This window comes from Nelusetta ayraudi, unplaced genomic scaffold (assembly GCF_046127955.1).
Source record: "Nelusetta ayraudi isolate G7.1 ecotype Tasmania unplaced genomic scaffold, CSIRO-AGI_Nayr_v1 ptg000011l, whole genome shotgun sequence".
In the NCBI taxonomy this organism is placed as follows: Eukaryota; Metazoa; Chordata; class Actinopteri; order Tetraodontiformes; family Monacanthidae; genus Nelusetta; species Nelusetta ayraudi.
In genome coordinates, this window is record NW_027466061.1 from 11,765,710 (window position 1) to 11,793,231 (window position 27,522).

General features: G+C 44.1%; 2 protein-coding genes and 1 long non-coding RNA gene across 3 annotated transcripts in view; 2 read left to right on the forward strand and 1 right to left on the reverse strand.

Moving 5' to 3' along the window:
* The window catches only part of LOC142884963 (uncharacterized), a 166,555-nt gene that overhangs the window by 123,192 nt on the left and 15,841 nt on the right, over positions 1-27,522 (reverse strand). The window lies entirely within an intron of this gene.
* Positions 1,378-17,032, forward strand: wls (Wnt ligand secretion mediator). The gene is made up of 12 exons (XM_076020976.1): positions 1,378-1,728; positions 4,567-4,839; positions 8,310-8,434; positions 8,600-8,761; positions 8,848-8,984; positions 12,065-12,233; positions 13,449-13,546; positions 13,665-13,728; positions 14,471-14,614; positions 14,762-14,845; positions 15,102-15,270; positions 16,058-17,032. Exons 1-12 carry the CDS (start codon positions 1,623-1,625, stop codon positions 16,165-16,167), a joined length of 1,641 nt encoding a protein of 546 aa, XP_075877091.1. The 5' UTR covers positions 1,378-1,622; the 3' UTR covers positions 16,168-17,032.
* The window catches only part of gng12a (guanine nucleotide binding protein (G protein), gamma 12a), a 28,296-nt gene continuing 18,671 nt past the window's right edge, over positions 17,898-27,522 (forward strand). Inside the window, exon 1 of the mRNA XM_076020980.1 lies at positions 17,898-18,195. The gene's annotated coding sequence lies outside the window, so the exon portion shown is untranslated. The remainder of the gene's footprint in view (positions 18,196-27,522) is intronic.

Consider the following 27,522-nt stretch of genomic DNA (forward strand, 5'->3'; position numbering starts at 1 on the left):
AAAGTATGGTGGGATCTGAAATGACCTTCTGCAAACCAACTCTGTCTGATAGAGAAATAGGCCAATGAGCAGGATGTACAGGCACTGACTTTACAGAATGAGTTGTTTGATCCTCAGCAGCCTGGACACATTGTAGTAAAGCAACAGTTTCAGACTGTAATGCACCTGAATATTTACCTTCAGAAATTCTGACAATAACAGAAGAAAACAGATCATACAAAAAAATATTAATGTGAGGAAAGGTATTTTCATCCCCCCCAGCTGCGTTCTTTTTTACTGTCCCATTGTTAATATTTTGCAAATGAAACGTACTTGCGTCATCCCTTCCACCAGGGGGCTCCCTACGCAGCCACTTTTCTATCTTGTGGTAAAACTTTAGGCGACGAATACTAGTTTTAATTGGTGCAACCCAGATAGCCAAAATACACTGGAACGGAACTGGCCCGCATCCGCAGTACGGCAAAGGCGGAGCTGACCCAGCTCCGTCTCACGCAAGTAGTGTCGGCTCTGATCAGTATTGCGGATCTGGACCGAATAAGTGTCAGACAAGCCAAATGTCTTTAGGTTACCTCCTGGAAAAGTGATCTGGGCCAGATCTGTAAAACGATATAAAAACGACACTGACTCTAGAAGCTGAAACCTCTGTCTGGCACGGATCCGGTCCACAGTCAGAAAACATATCGGAGCTAGAAACGGAGGCAAGGACCTTAAAACGGATCCGGGCCAGATGTAATGGCTATCTGGGAAGTTATCTATTAATCTTTCTGTAATTTAGCAGACTTGTCGCTTTAGCACTACTTTGGTCTTCAATATCATACGATTCGAGAGGTGGTAACAATGGTGGTAAAATTACGAGATGTTAGTTTATTATGTGTGGAAACTTTGCATGATACAAGTGGGGGGATGCCGCCCTGATTCCGTTGCTTTGCAAGAACTAGTATCTTAACTCCTTCCATTTGTACGGGCTCTGACGTGAATTTACTATTCACGGACGGCCATTTCATTCTCAACTCACGCATTTGAAATCAACATGTTTGACGTCAGTGTTGCCAAAGGAAACAAAACGGTGGCAGGCACTCTCACTTAGCCGACGGTGACATCAGATCTATTCTCGACGTGGATCATAAATAAGTTTTGGAGGACAATGTGTTGATGGTTGTCGAGCCGGGACTTCTAAAGCTCCCTTTAAATAGCGCCGCATGCTGTGTCTGTCCGCACAACGGGGGCGCTATTACAAGCATCCGATGACACAGTAACCTGTATCGCCAGCCTCTATTTTCATACGCCGGCGGTCCACAGATCTTTTCTCCGGTCTGCTGTGGGCTGTTCTCGGATAAAGCCGAGTGTCCCCCCCCCTCCCCAGTCATGTGATTCCTCCTCTTTCTTTCCCCTCCTCCTTCCAAGTTGAAAAGCAGGAGCCTCCGCCGGGCGGTAGAGGGGGGCCAAGCTTGCTTATTCCCTACCGGCCGTGGATGCAACGCGCTCGTCCCCCCCCCCCCTTCCTTCTCCTCCTCCACTGACTGACTGCATTTCTTCTTCCCTCCTCCAACAACCAACATTAGCGACTGTTTTTTTTCCGCTCGCAGTCACAGTATTTTCCACTCCATCCAGTCTTATTCGCCATGGCGGGGGCTATAATTGAAAACATGAGCACCAAAAAGTTGGTGATAGTAGGAGTTATCCTGCTTTTGTTCCAGGCGTTTTCCTTCATGGTCGGCGGTTTAATTGGTAAGTTTTTCTCTCACCCACCTTCCTACCTACCTCTAACCAACACATTCGTGGTGTCATACTTTTTCTGTCAAGTGGCGTAGCTAACATTGATTTCGCTCGTGCCTGTTGAAAGTTAAACGTGAAAGGCTGGAAAGAGCCGAAGCACAAAGTTTTTTTTGGGCTTGCGAGCTATTCGCTGCATTCCCGACCCAGCGAGCGGCGTCATTTAAAAACAAAAAAACAAAACGGTTTGACCGCTTTAAAAGCGAACTTTTAGTCGCGTTGTTGTTGTTGTTGTTGTTGTTGTTGTTTCACCTAACTAGCCGGGCACCCGGTCGTGCTCCAACAATGCGGTTCCTTCCGAAGCAGCGACTTTGCCACCGCACGGAGTGCACCTCCGCTAAATCACTGCGCTGTCTCAAGGTGTTTGCTCGCCTCCATTCCTCGCCCGCTACCTTTCACTTCCCCGGAGGAGTGCAGGACAGACAGCCACACTTTCTGTGTTCATTTGTCTTCGTTTTGTTTCTTGTATGCTTTATGCTACGCCAACCAGCCTTCCATGTGATTCCTTTTACTTCTTCGATTCGTATTCCAATGGTCTTCCTCCCCCATTCCTCCGCTCATACCTCCCTGCTCCTCCTCCCGCATACATATATTTATCTATATCGTCTGTCTCCTGTTTGGGGCCCCAGGCAGCATCTCTACCTTCCTTCTCGCTCTTTCTCTTCCCCTCCTCCCGGTGTGAATCCTCCCCCAAATCCCCACAGCCTCGCAGGCATGTAATTGATGTTTCCAACAGACTCTTCCTGGTTTCTTGGTTTCCGAGGCTTTGAGAGAAAATAACTCCAAAGATTTGCACGCAGCTGTCAAAGTTGAATAATGCCTTCGGGATCGAATTGGGAGGTGCTGTCAACTTTCTTCAAATCCAACCACCCCAACTCAGAAACACATGCACGACAAGCCAGACGCAAGTTGGAAGTTGTGGGGGATTTAAAAAAAAAAAAAAAGGAAAAAAAAGCCCGTCTCCCTCATCCACTGGATTTGGAAAACATTCAACGACTTCCGGAACACCGGCGTTTCACGGTGTCCTCGCAGTCCCTCGCAGTCCCCACATGGCTGGTGATAAATTAGCCTGTATGGTTCGTTCCTGGCTGAGATGGTTTTAATGAAGCCAGATTCCTTTGTGTTTGCTCAGTGGCCGAGGGCAGCAGGGGTAATTGAGTAGAAAGGGGTTTTTCTCCCCTTGTTTCCCGACAGACCCGGGAACACGGCATGGGGTCAGCTGGCTGAGGGTACGGCCATTATTCTCGCCACACTGTGATGGAGACTGGAGTAGCCGGTGTGCCGCTCCACTCACTGGGTCACTGGGATAATTGAACTCCTTGGGGTGCCAGATAACTAGGTTTAATTCACTTTCTGGTTTGTCTTCTTCGTTCCTTTTGTGCATGTGGTTTTCATTGCTCTCGTACTCGTCTGTGAACACGCCGAGTTCCTCGCAAGTGGGTCTGGTCAGATTTCATGGGTGTGTTTGAAGAATTGTCCGCCCTTGAGCTTTTTCAGACAAGCGAACCAAAAATGTTCAGGAATTCAGACCAGAACAGGTCTGATCCAGACCTCTTTTCTTTACTTGCGGTGAAATTTTAAAATATCGAATGTAAAAATCTACTCCCTAGGGGTTGGAGAACCTCTGACAAGGAAAAGTGCTGTGGCCCACTGTAGATACATTCCTTGTTCTTTTGGTTGGCTGAATGTGGAAAGTCACATTCCTTTCATGTCGCCCCCCACTGAGTCGGTAACCCATCTACAGTAATTACAGCTCTTTGATTCTTCCCTGATGTGCCACAGATGTTTCTGTCACATCAAACATGATTTTAAGCTGAAGGGCTGACCACCTGCTCCCTTGAATTCCGTCACTGTTGTATTGAAGGAGGATCCTTACAGTATTAGTGAGAGGAAGTCACACACACTGTCTCACTTTTTAATCTTCTTGAAGACTGAAGAAATAAAGAGATTGGAAAGTGAGATAGTCTGTGTCTGTGTCTAGGAGTTCCTCTTGTTATTATCAACAAACAAACAGGCGTTAGGTTTGAGTTGACACATTTTGATATTGCTATTGCTATCACTTGATATTATAAAGCAAATATTTCCATGATAATTGATTCATTATCTGAGGTCAAAATGTACTTTTGGATGACAACATTACAAGAAAATGAAGTAAATGTATATGTGCTATGCGCTATATTTTTGCAATGAAATAATTTGCAGATTCATTTCCTGGCATAAAAGAGTCGAGTTCTAAAAATAAAAAAAATTGGTTGCAGAATACCTTTTCTGAACCTCCACGACCTGAAGTCCTGCATGCTTTAAGATTCGCTCTTTGAATTGAACTCGCACCTCTTCCTCCTGAGCTTTTACAACAGGGTAACAAAGAATTGTGTCTGCATGGTAATGATAGATCTTTTCCAAGCACTCCTCAAATCCTGTGAGCACAGACTACAAACACTTGCCTTGTCAGGCTCATGAACCTCAATGCGTAAACAGTGTAATTGGTGCCTGAGTGCTCGCGGGAATTTTCCCACCCAATCGCTACACAGAGCGACAGAGCGAGATAGCCTTGCCACCAGGCGTTTTTCTGGACAGCATGCAAAGTAATAACCAAATTGTTGGCTCATATCCCTAATGATACAATCCTTTTTGTGTTTTCTGGGATCTACATTTTGTAAGTGCACACCAGGAGAATAAGTGACATCCACTAAATCTTGCTTTAATATTGAACTTTTAGTTTTTTTCTTTTGCTTGTCACATTTAAATGAAACCTCTTTTCCACTTTTCTCCATTTTGTATTTGTCTCACCAGCTCCAAGTCCCACCAACGCGATCTATTACATGGCCTCAAAGTGTGTGGACACAGTCAAGCACAGACAGGAAACAAAATGGTTCATGCCTTGGGGTCCTCACCAGTGTGACAAGATCCAGAGCTTTGACGACGCCATGGCCAAGAAGATTGAGGCCAACAACATTGTGTTTGCCATCCACATTCCTTTGCCTCACAAGGAGATGAGCCCCTGGTTCCAGTTTATTGTGGTCATCCTGCAATTTGACATTGCATTTAAGCTGTACAACCAAGTAGGTAAGAACAAAGCCATTTTGATATTTAAATATTTGAAGGAAGGTCGTGGCCTGGTTGTCACTGTTTCCTCTAAAAGACTTTCATGTTTACTGAAGGCAGAAAAGCAGAATATATATTTAAGAGACTATGATTTCAGTATTAAACTACAAAAAAAAAACATGTGTTGCGGGCTTATCATGAGTCATTAGTTTGTTCTTGACATTTCATCATAGTGTAAGGCAAATATTTGCTGAGGTGTAGCGTAACCACTCTAGCTTCTCACTGTTCTTCTCCGTGGTCACCTTCTATCACTTGTATCTTCAAGGAATGCACGTCTCTGTCTGTTTCGAGGAGTGATTATTCACTTTCCTAGAGGGTTGTTTTTGCTTGACTTGGTAGTAGGAGGCTGCCTTGTATGCCCCCCAGTCTTTTATGTTGAACCCCCGAGGACCCTCAAAGTGTCTTTTTCGGTAAATTGGATTTCTGCCGCATTTAAAAGACGGCAAACAATGATGGATGTCCTGCTGTTTCTTCTCCGCTTACCTTCCACAGGCTCAATAGGTTTCCTTGTCAGACATGCTTTGGTTAAGTATTGAGTGAAAACGGCAAGGTAATCTTTGATATGTGCCCATTTTTTAGTAGTTGCCATGGAGTATACAATTCCCTCACTATACACTCATTTGACAATTTTTAATTTAATTCAAGTTTGGTTTGATTCAATAACAATATTTCCATCCAGCGGCCTCAGATCATTAATTTTTGTCAACATCAAAAGAGTTTATTGGGAATGTAACACTTAATCAAATTAAATAAAAATTCATGTTCCAACAGACTTTGCAAAAAATGAATTAAATTAAAATAGGAAGGCAAAGGAAAAATGTGACTGTAATTCTAACAAGAAAGTGTTCTTTGCTGTCACTCATTTGTTTTATCATTGGTAAAGCAAACATACAACATTTCTGTGTCTTCATGAAAAGAAAAGGGTGAGGTGGGGGGAAAGTGGAGGAAAAACTGGTGTCCTGGTTGGAGGCTTTGGATCCTCAAAGAAGGGATTAGAGAGATGATGAGAGAGTCTTATGTGAGGCAATCTCCAGGAGAGCCTGGGAAAGAGCACCTCTACATGGCATATTCTGCTGCTTCATGACCTGAAATACAGCATTTTAATGTCAACATTTGCTTTTTGCCAAGTTCTTCTGAAGCCATTTGAGTCCATATACCTTAAGGTCGCCCAGTTTTAATAAACATGAAAATCACTTCCTAGACCTTCTAGAAAGACTTGTTTGAACGTGTTCAAATTGCTACGTTGGTGGTTGAGTCATTGGCACGATTTGCTAGCTCACATTCTTGACCTCATTGGAAATGTGTTCGGGGGCTGTGGGTTGTTTACTGCTTGGCTGCCAGACAGACGAATCAGTGAATCAGCCTGGACTACAGTCTTGCCAGATGCTACAGACTCCTTCTGATCTTCTTGCTCCCTGGGAACAAGAAACTGTTGTGGGAGCGCTTTGCTTTGGATCTTTGATTCAGGAAAGCTCAACCATTGCTGCAGGAGTCGAACCTGTTCTCTTAATAACTCAACACCCAAACAGCTCTGGAATATTTTCTGTATTAAATCATTGTATTTCTTTCTGTCTGTGTATTATCCTCAATTGACATTAGTTAAACATGAGAACCAGTGAAAATATAACAACTAGGTTTCAAACTTGTTCCTGCCTCTCGGCTTGCTAGTTTAATTTAGTTCAGTTGTTGTAAAAAACAAAACAAAACGTTTTTTTAACGTTTGACCCATTTCTTCTTCATTGAAACTAGAAAGAAGAGCAGAATCAGTGTGCCAGTCATTTCAATCTAAAATGCAACAAATGCTGTTTTTTAAATGTAAGTTACATTTTACATGTAGATGGAAGCTCTTCAAATAAAATGAAAACAATATTGACATTAGATTGAAGAATCTTTATCTAGTGTTTTCCCCTTTAAATAGTATTAAGTTTTAAAAAAGAAAGAAATACTACCCATCTCAATATAAGTAAATAGTGCATGGAATACATGAAAAAAAAAATCAAAAAGAAAGCAGCAAATCCAGAGGCACCTACTCGCCTGGGTAAACGGTGAGCACGCTGTGCTAAAGGCGGACGGATTCCGCACTGCGACTGTGACAAATGAACACCTCTTCCTTGACTACCTTATCTGCGTAACAATGTGCATTTCGTACAAGAGCTTCGACCTTATTAACCACTCCACCCACCTGGCCCGCTCCAGCCCAGCACCAGGCACCCCCTTGGCTGCCATCCAGCAATAACACAGCTGTTGAGGAGGCTTAGTCTCTGTGGCGATGGCAGCCGGACTGCAGTGGAATGTTTGCATGAAGTGAGCTGACATTCGAGGGCGCCTGGCTCAGCCAATGGCTGAGCACAGGACATTACAGAGACGGTCGACTGCCAGTTCTCATCTGGTTCCCTCTCCCTCTCTTCCTTTCCCCTTTTTTCGCCGCACAGGCCACTGGGTTTCTTTCTCTTCATTCCAGCTTGTTTCATAACGACACAAGAGGCACTCTGGAGGGCTGGAGGAGAGAACACTTGGCTTTGTAATGTGATCTAAAGATGCAGTTTTAATAGCTTGGCTCCTGATGCTCGCACTGGCACTGTCGGAGGGCAGCTCAAGGACTTTTTGGAGTTTATTGCAAGTAAAAAGTAGCCGAGATTTGTCCCACTTTGTAGGGCAGACTGGATCACTGACTACCGTATATGCACATGCTCAGAAAATATTCCAAGATTTGTTGACTGGCGACAGGAAACTGGCAGCACACAAGTCAAACAAGCCTTGAGCAGGGGTTTGATATGATGGTGAAGTTCAGCAGCCTTTTTAAAAGACTGAATGCAGACAACGTTTGCCTTGCCAGGTGGCACATTTCCATCTTCCTTTGGATAGATCTCACTTATTCATCTGGTAAAGACCCTATAGAAATGGAGAGACAAAACTTGTGAGGTGATTGGGTGAACCCTCTTTCAGTGCTATCTTGGCATTATTATTGCTATTGTCATAATGATGGAAAAAAACCCTGAAAAAACGGTTGCTACCGCAGCATCCACTCTCACCTCATCTCATCCTCAACACTGTGTCTCAGTCGCACATTTCCTGAACTGTGGGGAGTTAGCTAACGTTGTTGGACTGAAGTGGCAAATGATCCCTTGTGAGCGGCTGTGGTGTTGCCACTTTGCCGTTGTGGTTGTGAAGAAGGTCATGGGCGTCTGTCATCAAGACTTAATTCTCATCTATCAGCAGCGCATCAGCCTTAAAGGGACAGGTCGCTAAAATTCATATTTGACTATTTTTCATGTATATTTTTTGTAAAGTTCATATTTCACTAAAGCACTCACTTTAGAGAGAGTGAGTGAGGGAGTGGTCTGCTGTGTGATTCTGACAAGTGATAGCGCTGATCCTTGAATTGTGTTATTGGTTTGTCAGTCAGCTGACAGTGAGGAATGTTCTTTCAGAGGAAGGAGCGATGGTAACTGTGGACGTGGGCCTGGCCTACAGAGACGATACGATCAGCGAGTGGACGGAGATGGCTCGCTCTTTTGAACAACGCAAGCTCAACTGCAACTTCACCACTGCCAAGGTATGAAGAAGTCTTCACTTTCACATGTCTTGTCCTTTTTTGAATTTCCTGCAAATAAGCGAAACATAGAAATGTTTTCCGTAAAATGTGATGAGTGACATGAGTCGCCTCAGGTTCATCAGTTTCTCTTCAGCCTGCTGTGTTGTTGTTCTTATTGACCCCCAGACTATTGACAATGAGGGACGTCACTATGAATGTGACCTCCTGCCCCTAATGGAGGTCGGCAGTGTGGCGCACAAATATTACCTGCTCAACATCCGCCTCCCAGTTAATGAGCGTAAGAAGATCAATGTGGGGATTGGAGAAATCAAAGACATCCAAGTTGTTGTAAGTAAACCACAATGTTGTGCAAACACATTTCTGCAAAAGGTCATTATTTTTGTTCATTCACTGACGGTCTCTGTTTCTCCCAGAGCATCCATCAGAACGGCGGCTTCACCAAAGTGTGGTTTGCCATGAAGACGTTCCTCACGCCCAGCATCCTCATCATCATGATCTGGTACTGGAGACGGATCAGCCTAATGAGCAGACCACCGGTGCTGCTGGAGAAGTAAGCACTTTTTTCAGCGAGGGGCTCATTTGTTCTGTTGGCAGGACATCAATTACAAGCGGGGCTGTCCCCGACTGAACTGGCGGCTGCGCCACTGAGCTTCCACAGTCTCACAGCGGTGCAATTTATTTACATTTAATTTCAACACACGACCAACATTGACATATGCGCACGTCAGGCTGCGTTTGAAAAGGTATTTGTACTTTATATTTGTGTTTAGGATGTGGTCAGTTCTGAGTGGAAATCTAGGGTAAATGTAGGGATCCAGCTCTCTGTCTGGCTTGTGTTCACTGTGCAGTGCATGTGTGCATATACGACTTGAAGGAACCTTCACTATGTCCCATATAAAGCAATGCCTTCAGATAGTTGTGTACAAGGTTCACTAAATGCCACATATATAACCATGTAAACGTAACTATAGTAACAACAGTGTGTGACATAAACTCTGAGCCTCAGCTTAAAAAAAATGTGTCAGCCTCAGTTTGGTTTTAAATCAAGCAGGAAGGACTGTCTGCCTGGTTACTAATTTGCTGAACCCGGTATGGCTTGGACAGAAATATGCAGCCCAGGAGCTGCTCTAATTCCTGACAAATGAACCGTCTCACATCAGTAAAGTATCATTTCTTGCCTGTCATTGCAGTTCTCCCTCTCCTGAGCTTATGGCAGCTTTGTCAACAGGCAGAGGTGGACGCCTCTCGATCCTTTATTCAGTAGAAACCCTGGGCTGGGAATTTTGTGCTGAAAAGAAAAATAAGATGCAAAGCTGAAGTTTAACATTTAATGTCAGATTTTCCACCGTATCTTTGGAGCCTTTTTTTCCCTCCCACACTCCTGTGGTGCCGTCTCACATATTTAATTATCAAATAATAAACCAAACATATCGGAACCTGAGTTTTAGCTCTCACTTTCTGAAGTAAAGAGCAGAAGAAGCAAAGGTAGGACTGCACTCATTTCTGGCGTGTTGACTGGGAGGCTAGATTGGTAGATCAGATTTTTTCAATCAAGGAGCTTTGAAGTTTTTATTTGCCCTGAAGTTACGACTTCAGTTGAAGCCTTAGAGGTGCTGCTACATTGTCTCTCCTGGGTGGAGCGCACATATAAACTATTGATGGAATGCACAAGTAGGCCACGCTCCAGCTGTGCAGTGAAGGTCACTGAGATCAGAGGCCGCAGTTCATAAATCCTTTGAGTTGGAACGTTATCTGAGACCATCAGCAGATCACCCACAATGTTGTAAAAGCACGTCGAAGTGGCGTTATAAAAAACAATCTGTCCTGTTAAAGTAATCTAATCTCGAGAGAAATTGGCAAGGAGCTCGGTCGGAGCAGATTACTTTTGCTCCAAACATGCAAAGAAAGTGTGGGAAACCTGAGAGGTGTGTGTTCATTCCTCAACCACGCTCCATGAGGGTTGAGAGCAGCGAATGCAGGCGGCTCTGCCTGAAGCAGCCGGCGTGAACACCGTGCCGGGGGAAGTGGCAGCGCCGCTCGGAGCCCAGTGTTTGTCTAACCCCCAACCGTGCTGGGAAGACAGATCAGTGAGAGGCGGCCGACTGCGCCGCAGGAAGCACAAAGCATGAAATGTGTTACAAAATCTGCAAGCTAGCACTCAAGCGACACACGCTGCGTGTACACTCGCACGCACGGGCACACACACGACCGCAGCGTGCACACTGGAGCGCGCGCTCCGTCAAAGTCTCTCCCCATCCCACTGTATTTTCCGGCTCAGAGCTCCTGCTCCCAAATGGCCAGCTGGGTCTGAGGAAGTGCAACTCCGACCCTATTTGTGGACGGCAGATGATTTTTTCATGCTATAAAAGCTTTACCACTCTCTCCTGTCATGCCAGTCCGCCCAGGTGTCGGAACGCTAAACCTCAGATTCCGACTAAACATAGAGGACAGATGTGAATGTTCCATGTGAAGAGGTAGATGATATAATTTGTAAAAAGTGGAAAGGCTTGTAATGCTACATGCAGCAGTTCACCATCATCTTCTTCCTCCTCCTCCTCCTCCTTTCATTTTGACGTTGCAAACTTTTTAAGTGAAGTTCTCGGCCAGCGATTTTGGTCCCAGACAGTCCAGCTTGGCGGTCGGCGCTCAGGTGGGATTTATCATGTCAATATTGGGACTCTTCCACAGTAACAGCGCCTGTAATCTTGCTGGTTCAGATGCAGCTCATACATAATTAGCGTTGTCACCAACACGAGCGCTTTTCCTGCTATGCGGCCTCCATCAGCTCTACATTTGGGACGTCTACTGCATGAACTTAAACAGATTTCCCTAACAAAGCCTTTTGTCCCCTCCACCCCCCTTCCGCACCCCCCAACACTCACTTTCACACAGGCCTCAGCTTTGGCTTTGTGTTGCCGCCACTCAGGACACATTCCCTGCATACCAGTCAAGTGTGGTTACACTCTGTTCGCTCTGCACAGCGTTGCTGACGTGCCGTCTGAGCTGGAGTCGCTTATGCTACTTCGCAGCTACTACCCAAAGCCCCAGAGAATGTTTTCATGTCGCCTTTTCCCTTCTCTTCCCTCCGTCGCTCTCTCTCACACAACCAGCCGTGTGTTTTGCCCCCTTCATTTTCTGTTTGATTGTTCAGCCTTTCATCTGCTGGTGGCGTGCAGAAACCTGCTGCAGGCGTGTTGAAGTACTTCTTCTTTGTCTTTCCTGATTGATGGTTCTATATGTCTCTCTAAAGGGTCTTGGTTTCAACAGTAATTAAGGTTAGCTGCGTGACTTCATTTCGTCTGGAGCAGATAATGGACTAGTCAAAACTAGATGGGTCAGCAGGGACTCACTGTTCCTGTAGTTGATTGAAAAGTCTAATTTATTAGATCTGAAGATCTAATGAGTCCTTTCAGCACAATCAGACGGAGCCTTTCTCTAAAGTGGTGATGGTGTCTGTCCAGAATATTTAACTATGAGTTTAGCCAGCTGCAGAGAAATGAACATGAATTGCATCTGCAGTGGCTGTCAAACACTTTTACCTCTGTGAAGGAGCTGTTCTTGTAGTCTTTTTCTTTTTTTTCTTTTTTTTCTTTTTTTCACAATGTGTTCATATGTGTGTGTGTCCTCCAGGGTGATTCTTGCTCTCGGTATTTCCATGACCTTCATCAACATCCCGGTAGAGTGGTTCTCTATTGGCTTCAACTGGACCTGGATGCTGCTTTTTGGAGACATCAGGCAGGGTATCTTCTACTCCATGCTGCTGTCCTTCTGGATCATCTTCTGCGGGGAGCACCTCATGGTACTGTGACCGGCACCATTGTTTTGTGCGTGTGTGATTTTGAGTACTCTGAAAACATTTTGTAGTTCCCTCTTCAGTAATCCTTAAAGGGGCCCTGTTATGGCCATTTCCAGATTTAATAAATGAATTTGGTTGGTCTACTTCCAACAATAAACAAGGTTTGTTTGGTCTAAACACTCCTAGTTTGAGCTGCACAGGCCTTAGAAAACAAGCGCTTCCCTCACTCAACCTGAAGAGGCTGTTCTTGGCTCTCTTCTCCCCTCCCCTACCTGCTCCATCTTGGAACAGCCCACTCCCTTGTGATTGGCCAGCCGTGTACTGCTAACGCCAACTAGCAGGGAACACTGCTTTTAGCTCTCAGAAGTCGATGCCTCGCCCACCTAAAAAAAATAAATAACTCGAGGCTTTATAATGATACGCTCAGCTTGACTTGTGATTAACACAGTCAAGCAAAATCAGCTCCTTTGTTGCAGTGACGCAGAGAGGCCAGCCCATCTAATGTGCAAGTTGTCAGTGTTCATGCTTGATGTGTTAGTTGGCCTGCCACTAATGCAAAAACATTTGTTAAAGAGCTAAAAAGTCTGTGTTTCATGTTAGGATCCCTTTAATATTCAAGTAAAGAACTGTAACTTCAGCATAACTTGTTTTTTTTTCATCTGTTTTTTATTTTATTTTAATTTTTAGTAAGATAGTGCAGCAAATGGCCACTTTATCCGTAGTTGTTTGTATTCAGTGAAAGTCACCAGGCAGGACCTCCTACCAAAATAACAGATGATATTAAGTACCATTAAATTGTTTGTATTTTTTGAATAGTTGACACTGTCTGAAAACTGGTTTTAGTCAGTGGACACAAGAGATGTTTTATGATAAACAGAGAGAGCCACAGCCTGCGTATCCATGTGTCAGCCTTGAAGGTTTGCAGGCATTCATTTGGTTTTATGCAGGATTTTGGACATTTCTAGTTCAAAGTGATAGTAACAGCAATAGAATGGAAATGTGCCATCATGAGCCAATGTTAAAGCCTTCAGATATGTTTGGTTTTTTTTTTTAGCTTTATTTTTTATTCACAAGCGTTAAAATCAATTTAGTAATAAAGAAGACAGTACAAAACAGTGACGTCGTTGATAAAGGGTGTGTGCGTCCTGGGTAGAGCAAAGTTTTTCTCAGCAGGAAAGTTATTTTTATTTAAAAAACTATTCTATCCTTTTCTCTCAGGATCAGACGGAGCGGAACCGCTTCTCAGTGTACTGGAAGCAGGTTGTGCCAATAGTGTTTGGCTCCTTCTGCCTTTTTATTTTTGACATGTGTGAGAGGTAAGATCCATTTTGTACCTCTGCTGTTTTATTACTACATTCCAATGCAACTTGCTTATCATCAGTCTATATCGGACCTTAATATAATCTGTTTCTTCTTGTTTGTATTTTTGAACAGAGGTGTCCAGCTGACAAACCCCTTCTACAGTATTTGGGCATCTGATGTAGGAACTGAGCTTGCTGTATCCTTTTGAAAATATATTTGACAGGATAATTATGCAGACATCTTGTCTGCTAAAATTTGCCTTTAGGAGAATAACATGTGTTATTTGTTTTAATTTATATTTTCCTCTTTGTTTCATTGAAAAGAAAATGTGTTTTTGAATCTGCTATTAATTTTGTCATCATCATTTAATGCCAAGCTACTGTATATGTGAGACACAGTAAGAGGGAGCCGGTCTCATGACTAATAGGTTTAGAAATAATTCAGTAATGCCATATGTGAAATCGTGGCCCAGGGTGTCAACATAGTTGTGTTTGTGTCCCGAATCATCCTGGGCAATGCAAGATTCATCAGTGCACTTCCAGATAAACCGCTTCCAAACACGCTGACACTTTTCCCCCACTACTCTCTCTCCATTCTATCCCAAGGAGAGCGCGCTTGCTGTTCCCAATTCTTTACTGTTTGAAGACAGTCCGTACAGTGTCTATAACCAATGTCATCAAATCTTAATGAGGCTCGCTGCTGACAAGTATCTGCCGTTCCTGTTATGGAGTCTCATAAGAGGCAACTTACAAAGCATTAAGATGCTTTTTTCATGTACAATAGTTGCAGATAGCATTTTATAAAAAGTCAACTTTCCTTTGTGTTCCCAATTTAACATGTTTACTGGCTGTAAAATAATCCTCCGTATAAAGAATCAAAATTATAAAATGTTTTTGTTCATAAAGTTTCTGATTATTCCTTGACTGCTGTTGCCTCAGATGGCCTTCATCATCGTTGCAGGGATCTGTGCCTGTCTCTACTTCCTCTTACTCTGCTTCATGGTTTTTCAAGTCTTCCGCAACATCAGTGGTAAAAGGATGTCCCTGCCCGCCATGTCCAAGGCCAGACGCCTGCACTATGAGGTTGTTGTTTCACAGACTGAACATCGACTGAATTAAGACAAGTGTTGAAAATCCTCTCCCTCGTGCCTGACAATGCGAATGCCTCTGCCACACAATGCATTTGTATGAACGTCAGTTTACTAACTCCTCTCCTTCAACACGTTGCAGGGTCTCATTTTCAGGTTCAAGTTCCTGATGCTGGTCACACTAGCCTGTGCTGCAATGACCGTCATCTTCTTCATCATCAGTCAGGTGAGTGAGTGAGTGAGTGAGTGCTCTCGCCTGCTAGGATTTCATTGTAGAATTTTGACAATTTCAATGCACATTTATGTTTTGTACCTGTTTTATAATCACTTATGAATTTATATTACAATTTTCAGAAAATTACTTCAAATAATTGAGTGAACTTGAAGTTTCATTTTCTTTTCTGTTGCTGTGTAAGCACAGTATAATATATTTTCTTGAGCACTGGGACTTTTAAAGTGTCTTTTCTTCTGTGTGGCCGCAGGTGAGTGACGGCCCCTGGTACTGGGGAGAGCACACAGTGCAGGTGAACAGTGCGTTCTTCACTGGCGTCTACGGAATGTGGAACCTGTACGTCTTCGCCATTATGTTCCTTTATGCACCGTCTCACAAGCGCTATGGAGATGAACACTCAAGTGCACAGTGCATCACCGGTAAATACAGATTTCTTCTGGTTTTCTAATGATAATAGCAGTTATCATGTGACTTAAATATATTGACCTCAACACCCTTTTCCTTTTTCTTTTAGTCTTTAGTGACTAAAAATATTGCAAGTTGTCAGTGATGGGGTCATTTCAAACATAGGAATGTATCACATTCCATTTGCATTTGTTATGTTCATTTAAGCCTCATCAGTGTCCTTAACTTCACTGTTTGTGTTTGTATGCAAAGCTGCCTATTCATGTTAAGTTTGCCTTTGGAGGTTGTGATTGAGAGGGACCCAGATTCCCAGGGGAAAGAATGGTCCCTTTGGCTTGGGATGGTGATTCTAATGGACACCAGGCTTCCTTCCAGACAGAGGGAGGGAGCGTTTTTTGGGGAGGAGGGGGCGCAGGCAGTCAGGGAAGTAATGAGAACCATCAATCCTCTCTCTGACGTCAGTGACACAAGGGAAGTTAAAAAAAAAAAAAAAGGTTCTGAAATACTGGAAGCCTTCCCTGAAGTGAGTCAACCATTCTGAAGGGAAGGGTGCCCTCGCTCCAAATTTTAGTTGCAGTGTTAAATTCAGGCGATCAATTTCACTTCTGTTGTGAAGATCAAAGGATTATTTCTGCTGAAATGCATCTAAAGTCAGCCTGCGGTTTAATGGATTCTTTTTTCTGTTGAATATAATGTAGCCAGAAAAGTCATTTTCTAAAGTGTGTGTGTGTGTGTGTGTGTGTGTGTGTGTGTGTGTGTGTGTGTGTGTGTGTGTGTGTGTGTGTGTGTGTGTGTCCACAGGCGATGCTGGAGGAAACAGTGGAGAGGACATCCAGCTGACCACAACCATCACCAACCTTGATGGACCCTCTGAGATCTACAAGTTGGCCGGAAAGGACGCACAGGAATAGATTTTACACTGCGAGACCCCACCCACACCTTCTACTACCTACTGCTCCACTGACACCCAACCTACCCCCTTGTAATCCAACAGTCTTTCCCATGACGACCCACACAGCCCAAAACACAGTGTTACCATCTACACTGCATGTGCTCAGAAGGTACCATGAGTGCTGTCCCCCTCCTCCAGCACCAAACCATCAGCTGTGTGCTAAACGTGCCACCTTCTTCTCACATTTTCCTGAAAGCTGAATACTATCAGTGCTCTTATCAGTCCTTTTCATTTCACGGGGAATTTTCTCTTACATTTTAAAACATTGTGTAAACTATGTTGTGTTTGTGAAAGTTGCACAACGCACTTGAAACCAAAAGAAAAAAAGAGTGTATACATTAGATGCTGTCTCTATAGTCAGACGTTACTTTAGGCAGTCAAAAACTCTCCACTTCCTAAGTGCAGCAGTTGCTGTAAAGATCAAAACCTCTAACAGACAGGCTATTTTCTGCTTCAATATCTACTCGGTCAAAGTCTTATAGCTTCTTACATATTCATGTTCTTCAATAGAATGTAGATCATGTTGAGTACTGCTGTCAGTCTATTTTTTTCTTCTCTCTCTCTTTTTTTTTTTTTTTACATAAATAAAAACACACCGTTGGGGAAATGTATAGACCAGACAGCTCCTTTGGGAAGTGCATACTGTATGTTAACTGTGCCACAGTGTAGATATCTATTTTTTATAAAGTACTTATTTCAAGTTCACAAAATATATGCATCACATGTCATCTATGTTTTTGAAGTTGACTTAAGCCAGTTCAAGATTGTTTTTTTGTTTTGTTTTTGCTTTGTATGCTAATTTAAATAAAGACAGTTTTACTTAACATTTGTATGTATTGTTTTTGTGTACACATCTGTTCATAAAAATATATCTGATGTAAAAGAAAGAAATTACAGCAAAATCTTAATAGTGATACTGATCTTTTTTTCCTACAATTTCAAGTAGGTTTCATTAAGTTACTTTACGTTTATGATAACCGTTATTTACTTACAATACATCTTCAGATATTAAAATATTGGATTTTTGGTATAAAATGCGGTGAGAAGATGTTATCGATACATTAGTTTGTTTACGCAGGGGGAGTGCGCCTCCGCAAGGCTTACAGGTGAATAGCAGGCCGACCGCCGCCTTCTCGTCTGTCAAGGTACCCAGAGAACACCAGTAACGGGAAGTGTGTCTCACCACGTACAACTCAGTAAGTTGTTTGGAGAAAGCAGGGACTCGGTTTAGAATAGGCCCTTTCTTAAAAGTATGTGAATGTTGGTGCCGCGTTCCATGTGACAATACACTTGAGCGTAATCTACATCTCATATATATACCTCAAATTAAATAGCTCACGGTTCGAAATAAGTTTTTAAAAGGCTTCAAAGTTTCAAACGATCATATTCCTCACAAGCAAAAGAAATTAATTTCAGTTCACGGAGAAAAAAAAGACAAAGGAAACCGACAAAATTAAACAGTAAACATTTCAATGGAAAGGCACACTTACAGAATGTGTTCTAACTAACGAGACTTTTGTTTTTAAAGTTCATCCCGGATGTAGTAATCCGCTCGCACGTAGGTTGGTTGGCCCGCCTCCCTCCTACGGAGGTCGCTCGGCTTTTCTCGTCGCCGAACGAACGAACGTCCGAGCGAACGAGCGGCGGAGAAGAGGGAAAGGAAAGGGGAGAGAGTGTAAAAGTAGGCGACTCTTTTTAAAAAAAAAAAAAAAAAAAGGAAAAAAAAAAGAAACAACGCCAGTCGTCCGCTGAAAATAAGTTAGCCGCCGGCTTTGACCTGTCCGCCGAAGTCCACGTAGGTCGGCTTCGCCCTGGCTGGTGTAAACACGCTGGTGTGTAGTTGTGACATTGCGCCGTGAGCGACAGAGCAAGAGGAAAAGGTTTCCTCCCAGCCTGTTGACGGAATCTACTGGGGCTCCACTGAGAAAACACACACACAAATAAGGAGACACGTCTTGCCGCGACTGTAAACTTTCCCCTCGGCCAGGTAAGACGCACACCGCTAGCCTAATTTAGCAGCGGAGCCTGTTTTATTTGTATTTATAAACCTGAAGCAACAGTTGGTCGTGGTTGAGAAACGCTCGCTGCTGTCACCAGCTTCTCCACTGGCTTTTTAAAACAACACCCGGCGACTTCATGCATAACACCTCTCTTTCTTAGCGCCCTTGTAGTCATGAGTCACCGGGTTTGACGGATATGAGATTCAACAGGTGATCGTTTGGAGCTCGAGGTTTGCCCAGCTCAGTGCTGTCTGTCTGTGTCTGTCTGTCTGTCTGTCTGGGCCTCCTCCTGATTCCTCCTCACAGGCCCCACCTACCGTGTGGGCCACATAATGACTTATTTTGGAAGGCAAGGCACACACACACACACACACACACACACACACACACACACACACACACACACACACACACACACACACACACACACACACTATCACAGCACAGAAAATGGCACTTTTACAGACACACAAAGCCCGCAGCCCCAGCTCCTCCTCCCACACCCCTTCCTTCATTACGCAATATTGAGCTGCTTGCAAAATATTTGCCAGTGACAGACAGTTGGTGTTGTGTTTCTGGTGATGGTTGCGCTGCTGCGGAGGCCCCTTAAGCAGGAGGCAAAAAAAATCGAATAAAACAACAACAACAAAGAAATGGCTGAGATGTTGACATGGAGCGTCGGCGGCGGGCCCTGCTGCTGTTGTCTCCTGGCCATTAGGAGGACGGGTGCACAAACCGGCCATTGATAAGGCCGACTCATTAGTATCCCATTCAGTGCCATCAAAGCCTCCTCTCAACGGCCATCAGCACGAGTGGCTCGCACCGCACACCGGGAAGCCCAGGGACCACACACACACACACTTCCTGTCTTTGCACCCAGCGATGACAAGGAGGGGTTGATTTTCATCATTAAGGAGTGATTTAAAAAAAAAAAATAATAATTGTGACTGCGGTTGTGTGTCGTCACTTGGATGTTGTGTGTTCCAGTCCTGGCAGGGATGTGCATGGCTTTGACAGTCTGATGGAAATGAAGATGTGCTGCTGTCTGATTTAGTCCCTGTGACCGTCTGCTACTGTTCCATTATCTGCGCTTGTTCATTCAGTGACACAGTCTGGAGAGTCACAGCTTTATTTTTTTTAATCTCCTTCCCGTATTTGATTAGCACGAGAGCAGCCCACTTCCACGGGAAATTTTTAATGAGCTGTCGGTGCAGCTGAATTGCTTCGATATCATTTCTCCAACCTTGCCCAAAGCGTTTTCAGTCACTTTTAGTATTGTGAAAGAAATCGGCTTTACTTTGCTTGTCACAGAAGCCAGAAGGGACTTCACCATTGAGTGCCTGTTGCAGAAGAAGGAGAAAATGTAATATCAGAGTTGTATGTAGTGTGCAACACTGGTTAGCACTGCCGCGTCAGTTGATTCCAACTCCAGTCCTTTCTGTGTGCAGTGTGCATTGTGTGTGCGGGTTCTTTCCAGGCTTCCTCCCTCAGTCCAGTGACATGCTCACTAGGGTAAGAGAGAACCAACTCTGTGTCGGCCCTGTGATGAACTGGCAACATGTCCAGGTTGAACTCACAGCTGGCATCGGCTCCAACACCCTGTGACCCTGAGTGCAGGAAAAGTGCTGATAGAAAATACAGTAGATGGATTGAGCTGCAGGGATGGAACTGTTAGCTTGTTCTTTTAGTTTAATGTACTGTAGTCCATTGTTTTTTTTGCCATGTGGTAACATGTGGCTAATGTTTCCTCCTATACCAGTGTGAACCCTTGAGCTGTTGCTACTATGCTTTGCTCCCAGTGAAAAAAATATTTAGCTGAATGTGAAGACACTTCACATCACCTACATGTTTTTGGAAATGACCTTCCTTTTCCAAAGATTTCCAGTGGATTTTTTCCCCCCTGATGTGCACATAAGTGAAATAATTCTATCAGACATGGGAAATGTTCATTCCCATGTGTCGGATTCCTGCTGTGGCAAAAAGGTAAAAATTTCATTGACCTCCCAAACAGCCTTTGTGTGATAGTTGGAAGGCTGTAGAGTGGAGTTGGGCCCGGCCAGATTGCTTGTAGGATTTAAAGTGATGTGGGATGCATGTAGATTGACCAGTAGGAGGAGGGAGGGTGCTGGTGAGGCAGCGCCTGGTTCAATTTAAAGGCCCAGTGTGTCACATTTTGAAAGGATCTGGATCTTGGAATGAAACAGAATGAAAATGCCGATGCAGGGATTCAGGTTGATAAAAGTTGCTTGAAATGAATGAACTTCTACCATCAATCTCTAAGAGAGAGATGCTATTGTCTATTCAGATGGATTCAAGTGTAACACACAAAAGAACAGGAATAACTTGGATCTTTTATATCTGAGAGACTCAGTGAGAAGGTACTGGTCCTGTGCGCCTGTTGCTTGCTTGAGTTTGACTTTGTGGATGAGCAGCTCGGATCATGTGGCCGGTGGCAACACACAGCTGCAAGCATTGCTGGAACACCTCGTCGACGAGCAGGACAGAATGCAGCACAACTTGATCGGCAGCTTTGTCTGCGAGACATACACACACACACACACACACACACACACACACACACACACACACACACACACACACACACACAGACATTTTGTAAGGATTTTCGTCTCTCTCACATCTCGATTTTTTTGACATTATATCAGATGTTTTTCTCTGATCTCTGTTTTCAGCAATCCATCCAATTACATAATAATAACAACAGCAAGTGTGGTTAATCGACTCTTTCTGTCATCTTAAGCATAATGGAAGATTTACTTTGTGATGATACTGCTGTAAGCGGGTTTGTTACAGCTTCACCCCCCATACTCTTCGCTCCCACTCCACAGATATAGAATTAGAGGCTGCTGCATGATTGCAACGTTGGAACGAAAACAGATATTGTGGCGTTCTCGTCCTTTTCAATAAATCCCGTAGTCTCTCCCCAAACGCTTGCTACGTGTGTGTGTTTGTGTTTGTGTGTTTGTGTTTGTTTGTTTGTGTATGTGTTTTGTGGCGTGTCTTGGCAGTCACAAGGCTTGGCCTATAGTGGTTTGCTTGAGTTCCGCCCTGCCTAGGAGCAAATGTGCTTAGTGGAGCTGCGGTGACACTGTGGATATAGGGTCACACCCATGTATTGGTCTGGCAGCAGAATAACTTGCTCTGGTGAAATACCAAGCATTACTGCGCGGCTGTTATCTCCACTGAGAGGAAAACCAGCCCAGTAACAAATCTGTGTTGGACTGGAGGCATTTTCCCTTGTTGCTTTAAGGATCCATGTTGTTCCTTATTGTTCATGCTGCGCTCCAGTGGGGCCACTTCAAATCATTATTCAAGAAAAAAACAACAATAACAACACCCTGACAGATGTCCAGGTTGTAGCACATGTAGCCCTGTGATGACACCCTGCTGCTCAGATGCCCAGTTTTAGTTTCCTGCTGACACTGATAGCTGTTGGATCCACCCTGTGTTTGGATGGAGGTCTTGGGAAGAGCCAACACCTGGCCACTAACCTGTTATAGGTTCCACTGCCCTTTGTGACATCACCAAAGGTAAATTCCCAGAACCATATCTTAAAACACACATTGTCTGACAAGTGGGGACAGGCTAGGCCGACAGACTCGAGACACACGGCGTTGCCAAAATGATACCAAACATGGAGCGTTCACACAATCGAGGTTTTGTTTCTTTGCCTCATTTTGACACACTTCCATTGAATTCCAGGAAAAATCAATGACGCTGGATCAGATTGAGCATCTGTTTGTTGTTTTGCTGTCTTTAATTACTACATTCTTTTGTGTTTTGTAGAAGGTTTAGTCTGTGGAGGTTCTCGGTCGTCCAGGTCATGAAGAACTGAAGAAGCCTCTCAGAATAGTGGCAAAATGGTCTTCAAGATACTGAAACCAGTCCAGCTGCCTTTACTTTGTCCTCAACTACTAAATTAGTTAAACAGTTTAACTGGTGTACTTTGTGGTTGATTTCAATGTATTTGGCATTTAAAACATTTTTCATCTTGATGAGAATATATATATATATATAAAATATGTGAACTGAGCTCTTCTCAGTCACGTGACTTTACTCCAAGTTTTGACATGGTCTCTTTAAATCCTGACTTGTGTAGTACCACTTTCCTTCCACATGGTGGAGTGATGACTAAACCCAGGCAGATCTCAGAGGCTCAAATGAGGAACCGGCTGCATGATGTCACTCACCTGGAGGTGGACTTTCCACATTTCTGGGGAATTTAGCACCATATGGGACTTTCTGAAGTGCACATTCGTCTGAACTCAAATAAGGATATGGGGCAGCTGTTGTCACTGCTGGCTCCAGGAAGTGGGGCCGTGTTTGTGCTGAGGCCCTTATCAGTTCAGCATCAGACTTGCATGAACATGCTTTGAGTCAGGCAGGAACTGGTCACGTGTCACCTTCTCAAAAAGGTAGAAAAGCTAGCAGACCTTCTTGCGTCTGAAAGTTTTATTCTTTTCCATTTTTTAATTTGCTGAGTGTTTCCTACGATTGCAAGTTGAACACAAGCATGAGCTGCAGCTTGCAGCAGTTTGTTTAGAGCTAAATGGGAAATCACAGAGTTACTTCAAGACATTTTGATAAGGAGGCCTCAGGTTTCCTTCTTGCTGCTCTTCACTCTGATGCTGACTGGCCAGAGAGCAGGAAGCAGATAAGATAGGTGTGTTTAGAGTGTCAACTGCAGCCAAGGTTGAACTTCTTCGTAGGCTCTGATCCCACGTTAGATTTGCGAGCGTCCCTCCAACTCTGAAGGTCACCAGAAACCAGAGGCGAAAAAGCGACTGCTGTTTAGCGCTACGGGGTTGAAAGAAGAGCCCCAAACATATTTAGTGTTGTGGAAGCAGAGAGAGTCAAGCAGTCTGGCTCCCCAAGATCTCCAGAAAACAGCACTCTCAGCCCTCTGTTTGCAACTTCCTGCTCAATTGCTGGACCTTGCATGTTTGGACCCACCTGGCTTGGGAACTTGTCACAAACCTGGACAGTATCAGTGCCCAGTGCAGCAAAGGAGGCTTTAATCACCATCAGGCTAAAATCTTTTGCACAGTATTGAACATTTTGTTAAAAAATGTTGCCTTGTGGTCTGTGAATTGCAGTGGTGTGATTTCTGAAAAGGGCCTCCAGTAGGAAGATAAATAGCGCCACCGTCTGGCATCAATTCAGACATCCTTGCATAACTGCGAGTGGGTGAGAACAGATTGGTTGCATTGGCTCACTAGGATACCAAGATTAACTGTTGAACTGGTGCAATTTGTGACAGAATTGCAAGTATTTGCCATTCAACTTATTGTTAGTCGTTAGTTATGTTCTGCAGGGTTTGTGATTCTCGGTTATGTCCTCTGTTTTGCAGTACCACCTTTCTTCCATGTGGTGGTGCACTTTGACCACATTGTGCCGTCCTCCCATCACATCAACTGGTTAGTAAAGAGTCAGCTGTCTGTGGGACAAAGGTGAAGTGGTGCCCAGTCGCTCTTCCACTGCAGGTTCATGTCCTCATAAATGTGTTTGCATTAGTTGTAACTTTCACAATTTCCGACGTTCCCGCGTTGCCCCTTTCACCCACTGAACGAGTGCAACCCTGTTTATCCGGCTGCGGCCTGCAGCTGCCATCTGTTGCCTTTATTAAACTCACCCGGTGCACTCAGCCCCTTTCCGTTTATACTTCATACTCAGAGGAGAGGAGTTCTCTCCGCAGCCGAGATGTTTTCCTTTTCCTCGTTGTTCGTGTTTGTGTGTGTCGCACTCGCAGGCCCTTCGTTATTTGTCTTTCGGACAGCTCAGCTAATGTGCGGCCATCCCTGCGGGTTGTCTTACGACCTCCGTTATTTACTGGCAGACGTCTCTTTACTAACCAGGGTAAGCAGCGGTAGGGAGAGCGCTGGGTTCGTGACGTCACCTCCAGCCAGGCGTCGGCTCTCATCCCTGCACCACCCTTTGTTTTTGTCCCCTTTCTAACAATGTGGAAGATTCAGCAAAGCATTAGTTTGAGCAGAGAGGCATATATGATGTGCCGTTTTCTGGTGATCTACAGGGTTTTTTTTTTGCTTAAGGTGTTGCATAGAGATGCTGAGAGATACAATGATAAAGACCTGAGAATGGCTTTACTCACTGCAGGACTCTTGCTGCTAATGCTGCTGGTGTCAAATTCAGGCAGGGATGAAAGGGCGAAGCGTGGGCGTTGTTGTTGTTGTTTTCTTTTTACAACATTGCACATGACAGGAGGGAATTTCTCAAACATGTTCCCTGTTGCTTCCCGGCAGAGTTTGTACAGCATGTGATGCCATCCGCTGGTTAGACTGGGCAAAGTCCTCCCACTCACAGGAAGACGCGCCTGTTTGCGAGGGCGCTCCCTCCGATTGCTCACGTTTTTTCCTCTTGACATTTCATAAGGCCGCGGGCCAAATATGGGAAATATTCCTGCAGCTGGGCGAAAGAATCCACCCCGAACTTCCTGTCGGGCAGGTAGACCGTAGTGAACATTGCTCAGTGAGCTAGCGCCACATGCTAATTGGGGAGCGGGGGAAGTTAAAGATGCGGCAGAGACTCGTCTCAGGGGATCCAGTGACAGATGGATCATTTATAGGAGTCAGTTTTGTGTGTATTTGTGTGCGGGGGAGGGGCAGAGGGGGGGGCGGGGTGCCAGGGAAAACAGTGTCACTTTGATGGATTCTTTAATTTCTTTAGCCTCCTTTATAGGGAAAGGCTTCATTGGAAAGTTTGCTGGCACCCTAAACAAAGGCCAGTGTGTGTGTGTGTGTGTGTGTGCGCGCGCTCCTCCTCACTGAGGCCTTGCAAGGCGGCTTGATAGGAGCTCGACACCTGTGGCCAGAGCGTCTGAGCTCAAAGCTTGTTTCCAGGGAGGCAGAGGCTCCACAGTCAAAGTTTTTTTGTCCCGTCCTCACACTTCAGTTTGTGTGCTTGAAATGAGCAGAAACAGGTGTGAACTGGACGCACAATCAGCGTCTGTCTTCTCGTGCGCGGCCTCAGCATCTGCTCATCAGGTTCCTCATTCACTCTGTGTGATTAAAAAAAAAAGAAAAGAGAAAAAATAGGAGACGCATTTCAAAGCTTTGCAGGCTGTGATTTGTGTTCTTCTGTTCTCACTGAAACAAGGCCTCACATTTTCTCTCTCGCCGCCGTCACTTCCCGTACAGTGGCTCCTTGTGCGCTCACCTCTCCGAGCCTCATTAGGGAAGCGGAGCGTTATCTGATTAGCAGGAACATTTCTGTCTCCTCAAGCAATCTGACTCTGAATCTGTAATACATTCACTCTGGCGCCGCTTTGGGGGGAAAAAAATGATTATATCTATGCATGCACACTGAAACCCTATTTTTTCAGCCTTAATAAGGGAGCGTTGTGTTGAGCATTTTCTGCTGAGGTGGTGACTAGAGTGCAACTTTCTGTGGACTGCTGTGTTTCTTTCTTCTGCTTAGGGAAAAAATGGATTTCCATGGTTTTACTATTTGCCCTTTGCAGAGTAAAGCAGTGACAAAGTTTGGTGGAAATTTCAAATGTTGCACTTGTTTTCTTTAAAAAAAAAAAGAAAAAACAGTGAAGATTCATGTTTGCTGTGTAAATGGTGACTTGGGGAAAATCAAACTGGCCTGTTGGCAGTTCACATTGACTCACAACACGCAGTGCCGTGGCTGCTAGCGACAACAGCAAACAAACGTCATTCAGTGAGAAAAACAAAGTGTTCCTTTGCCTTATCCTTGAAAAATCTCACTCACTGTAACTAATAATGCAATCTGCATGTTCATTTTAATCCAAGTATTTTTATTGAAGATTTTTTTTCTCAAGTTAATTATGATTATGACAAACAATGCAGTGAGTCAACAGGTCATTACAGAGGTGAACCTGTGGCAGGATATATACAAGTATATGCAGAGGAGACACCTATAAGAAGGAAGGTCAATGCCATTATATCCAAGTCATAATGATAAAAGAAGAAAAATATATACTGCATGTATGAGTCCAAAGAGGAATACAGGTAGAACAAATGGTATTACAGGTACGGTAACTCAAAACAAATATAACCCCGCAACTCCCTCCCGTCACCCCACCCCTCACCACTGCCAGTGAATAATGACATCCAGAACCTGCATTAAATAAACAATAACTGAAGAGGAAGAAGGAAAAAGAGAGGGGGGAAGAAAAAACAAAAGAAAATGAAGCTGTGTCAAGCAGTCAAATATTGCTTTTTTATTATTAATGCTTATTTATTAATGCTGTTGAGAGGCTTTAGCACTGTCTGCAGTAGGCTGTATGCTGAATCGTACACGCTGGGCCTTCAACTGCAACTCCATGTTGATGTAGTTCCCTCCTTGGGACGTTATTGAGGGGGGTGGGTGTGGCCATTCTTGTGCCCTCAGGGTAATAGAAAGTGTGCGGTTCAGTAAGTGTCTGTGTGACGTATTCTAGTCAGTAGTTATGTCTGTTCTGCCTCGCTGCCAAATCTGCCCGGCAACTGCAACTGGTTCTCTAGAAGGTGTTTATGTCACTGGCCAGGGGTTTAATCGTTTTTGGCAAAAGAGAAAGGCGTTTGTTTGAGGGCCGCATTCTCACCTGGCAGGTGCGTGTTTTCTTTTGTTGCAACTCTATCAATGTTAAGCTACTGAACTGGAGTTGACTGGCAGCATGTAGAAACCGCAGGTTGACCTGTTGCTGCGGCCTTTTTGCCATTTTGACACAATCAGCATCACCCAATGCTTGCCGACTTAAAAATAAAGAAAGAAAGACATACAGAAATCTAATTATGAAGTCCTGGTGTTTAAAAGTGTTGTCTGGTTAAGAAGATGCGGTTAAATGCGCTGCCATTTTTTTTATTTACTTAGTAGTATTTTATACGTTAGATTTGCTTGCAGACATTTTAGTTTAATAAGTGAGAGAATGTGGGGAAAATGCAAATTACAAATTACAATAACATGGTTGTAATAAATGTTGAGTGCAGTTATCTCAACAAGATAGTGTTCGGTGCCAGCAGCCCTGCTCTCAATAGGCTGCGCTACTGGCCAAGGAAAGACCCACAGTAGTAATAATGGAAACAAAGAATCTTAACCAGAAACTCTGATTTTACCAGCAGTGACTGTAGAAGGGTAAATCCTAGTGTGACATACCGCTTTTTGCTTTCTCATTCTCATGTAATGCCACAGACTGTTTCTCTTCGTGACTGTTTTGTTCTGACCTCATCCGTCTTTTTCACTCAGCGCTGATCGAGTCCTTCAGCTCCGTCATAAAGTGGCCATAAAAGCAGGTCACATGTCCTTGGAAAGGCAGCACAGTAAATACTTGC

Excerpts from the sequence above, each read along its gene's own strand:
- wls (XM_076020976.1), top strand. The coding sequence starts at position 1,623 with ATGGCGGGGGCTATAATTGAAAACATGAGCACCAAAAAGTTGGTGATA. Across the intron at positions 8,435-8,599 it reads GCAACTTCACCACTGCCAAG|ACTATTGACAATGAGGGACG; the intron begins GTATGAAGAAGT and ends ATTGACCCCCAG. Across the intron at positions 8,762-8,847 it reads TCAAAGACATCCAAGTTGTT|AGCATCCATCAGAACGGCGG; the intron begins GTAAGTAAACCA and ends TGTTTCTCCCAG.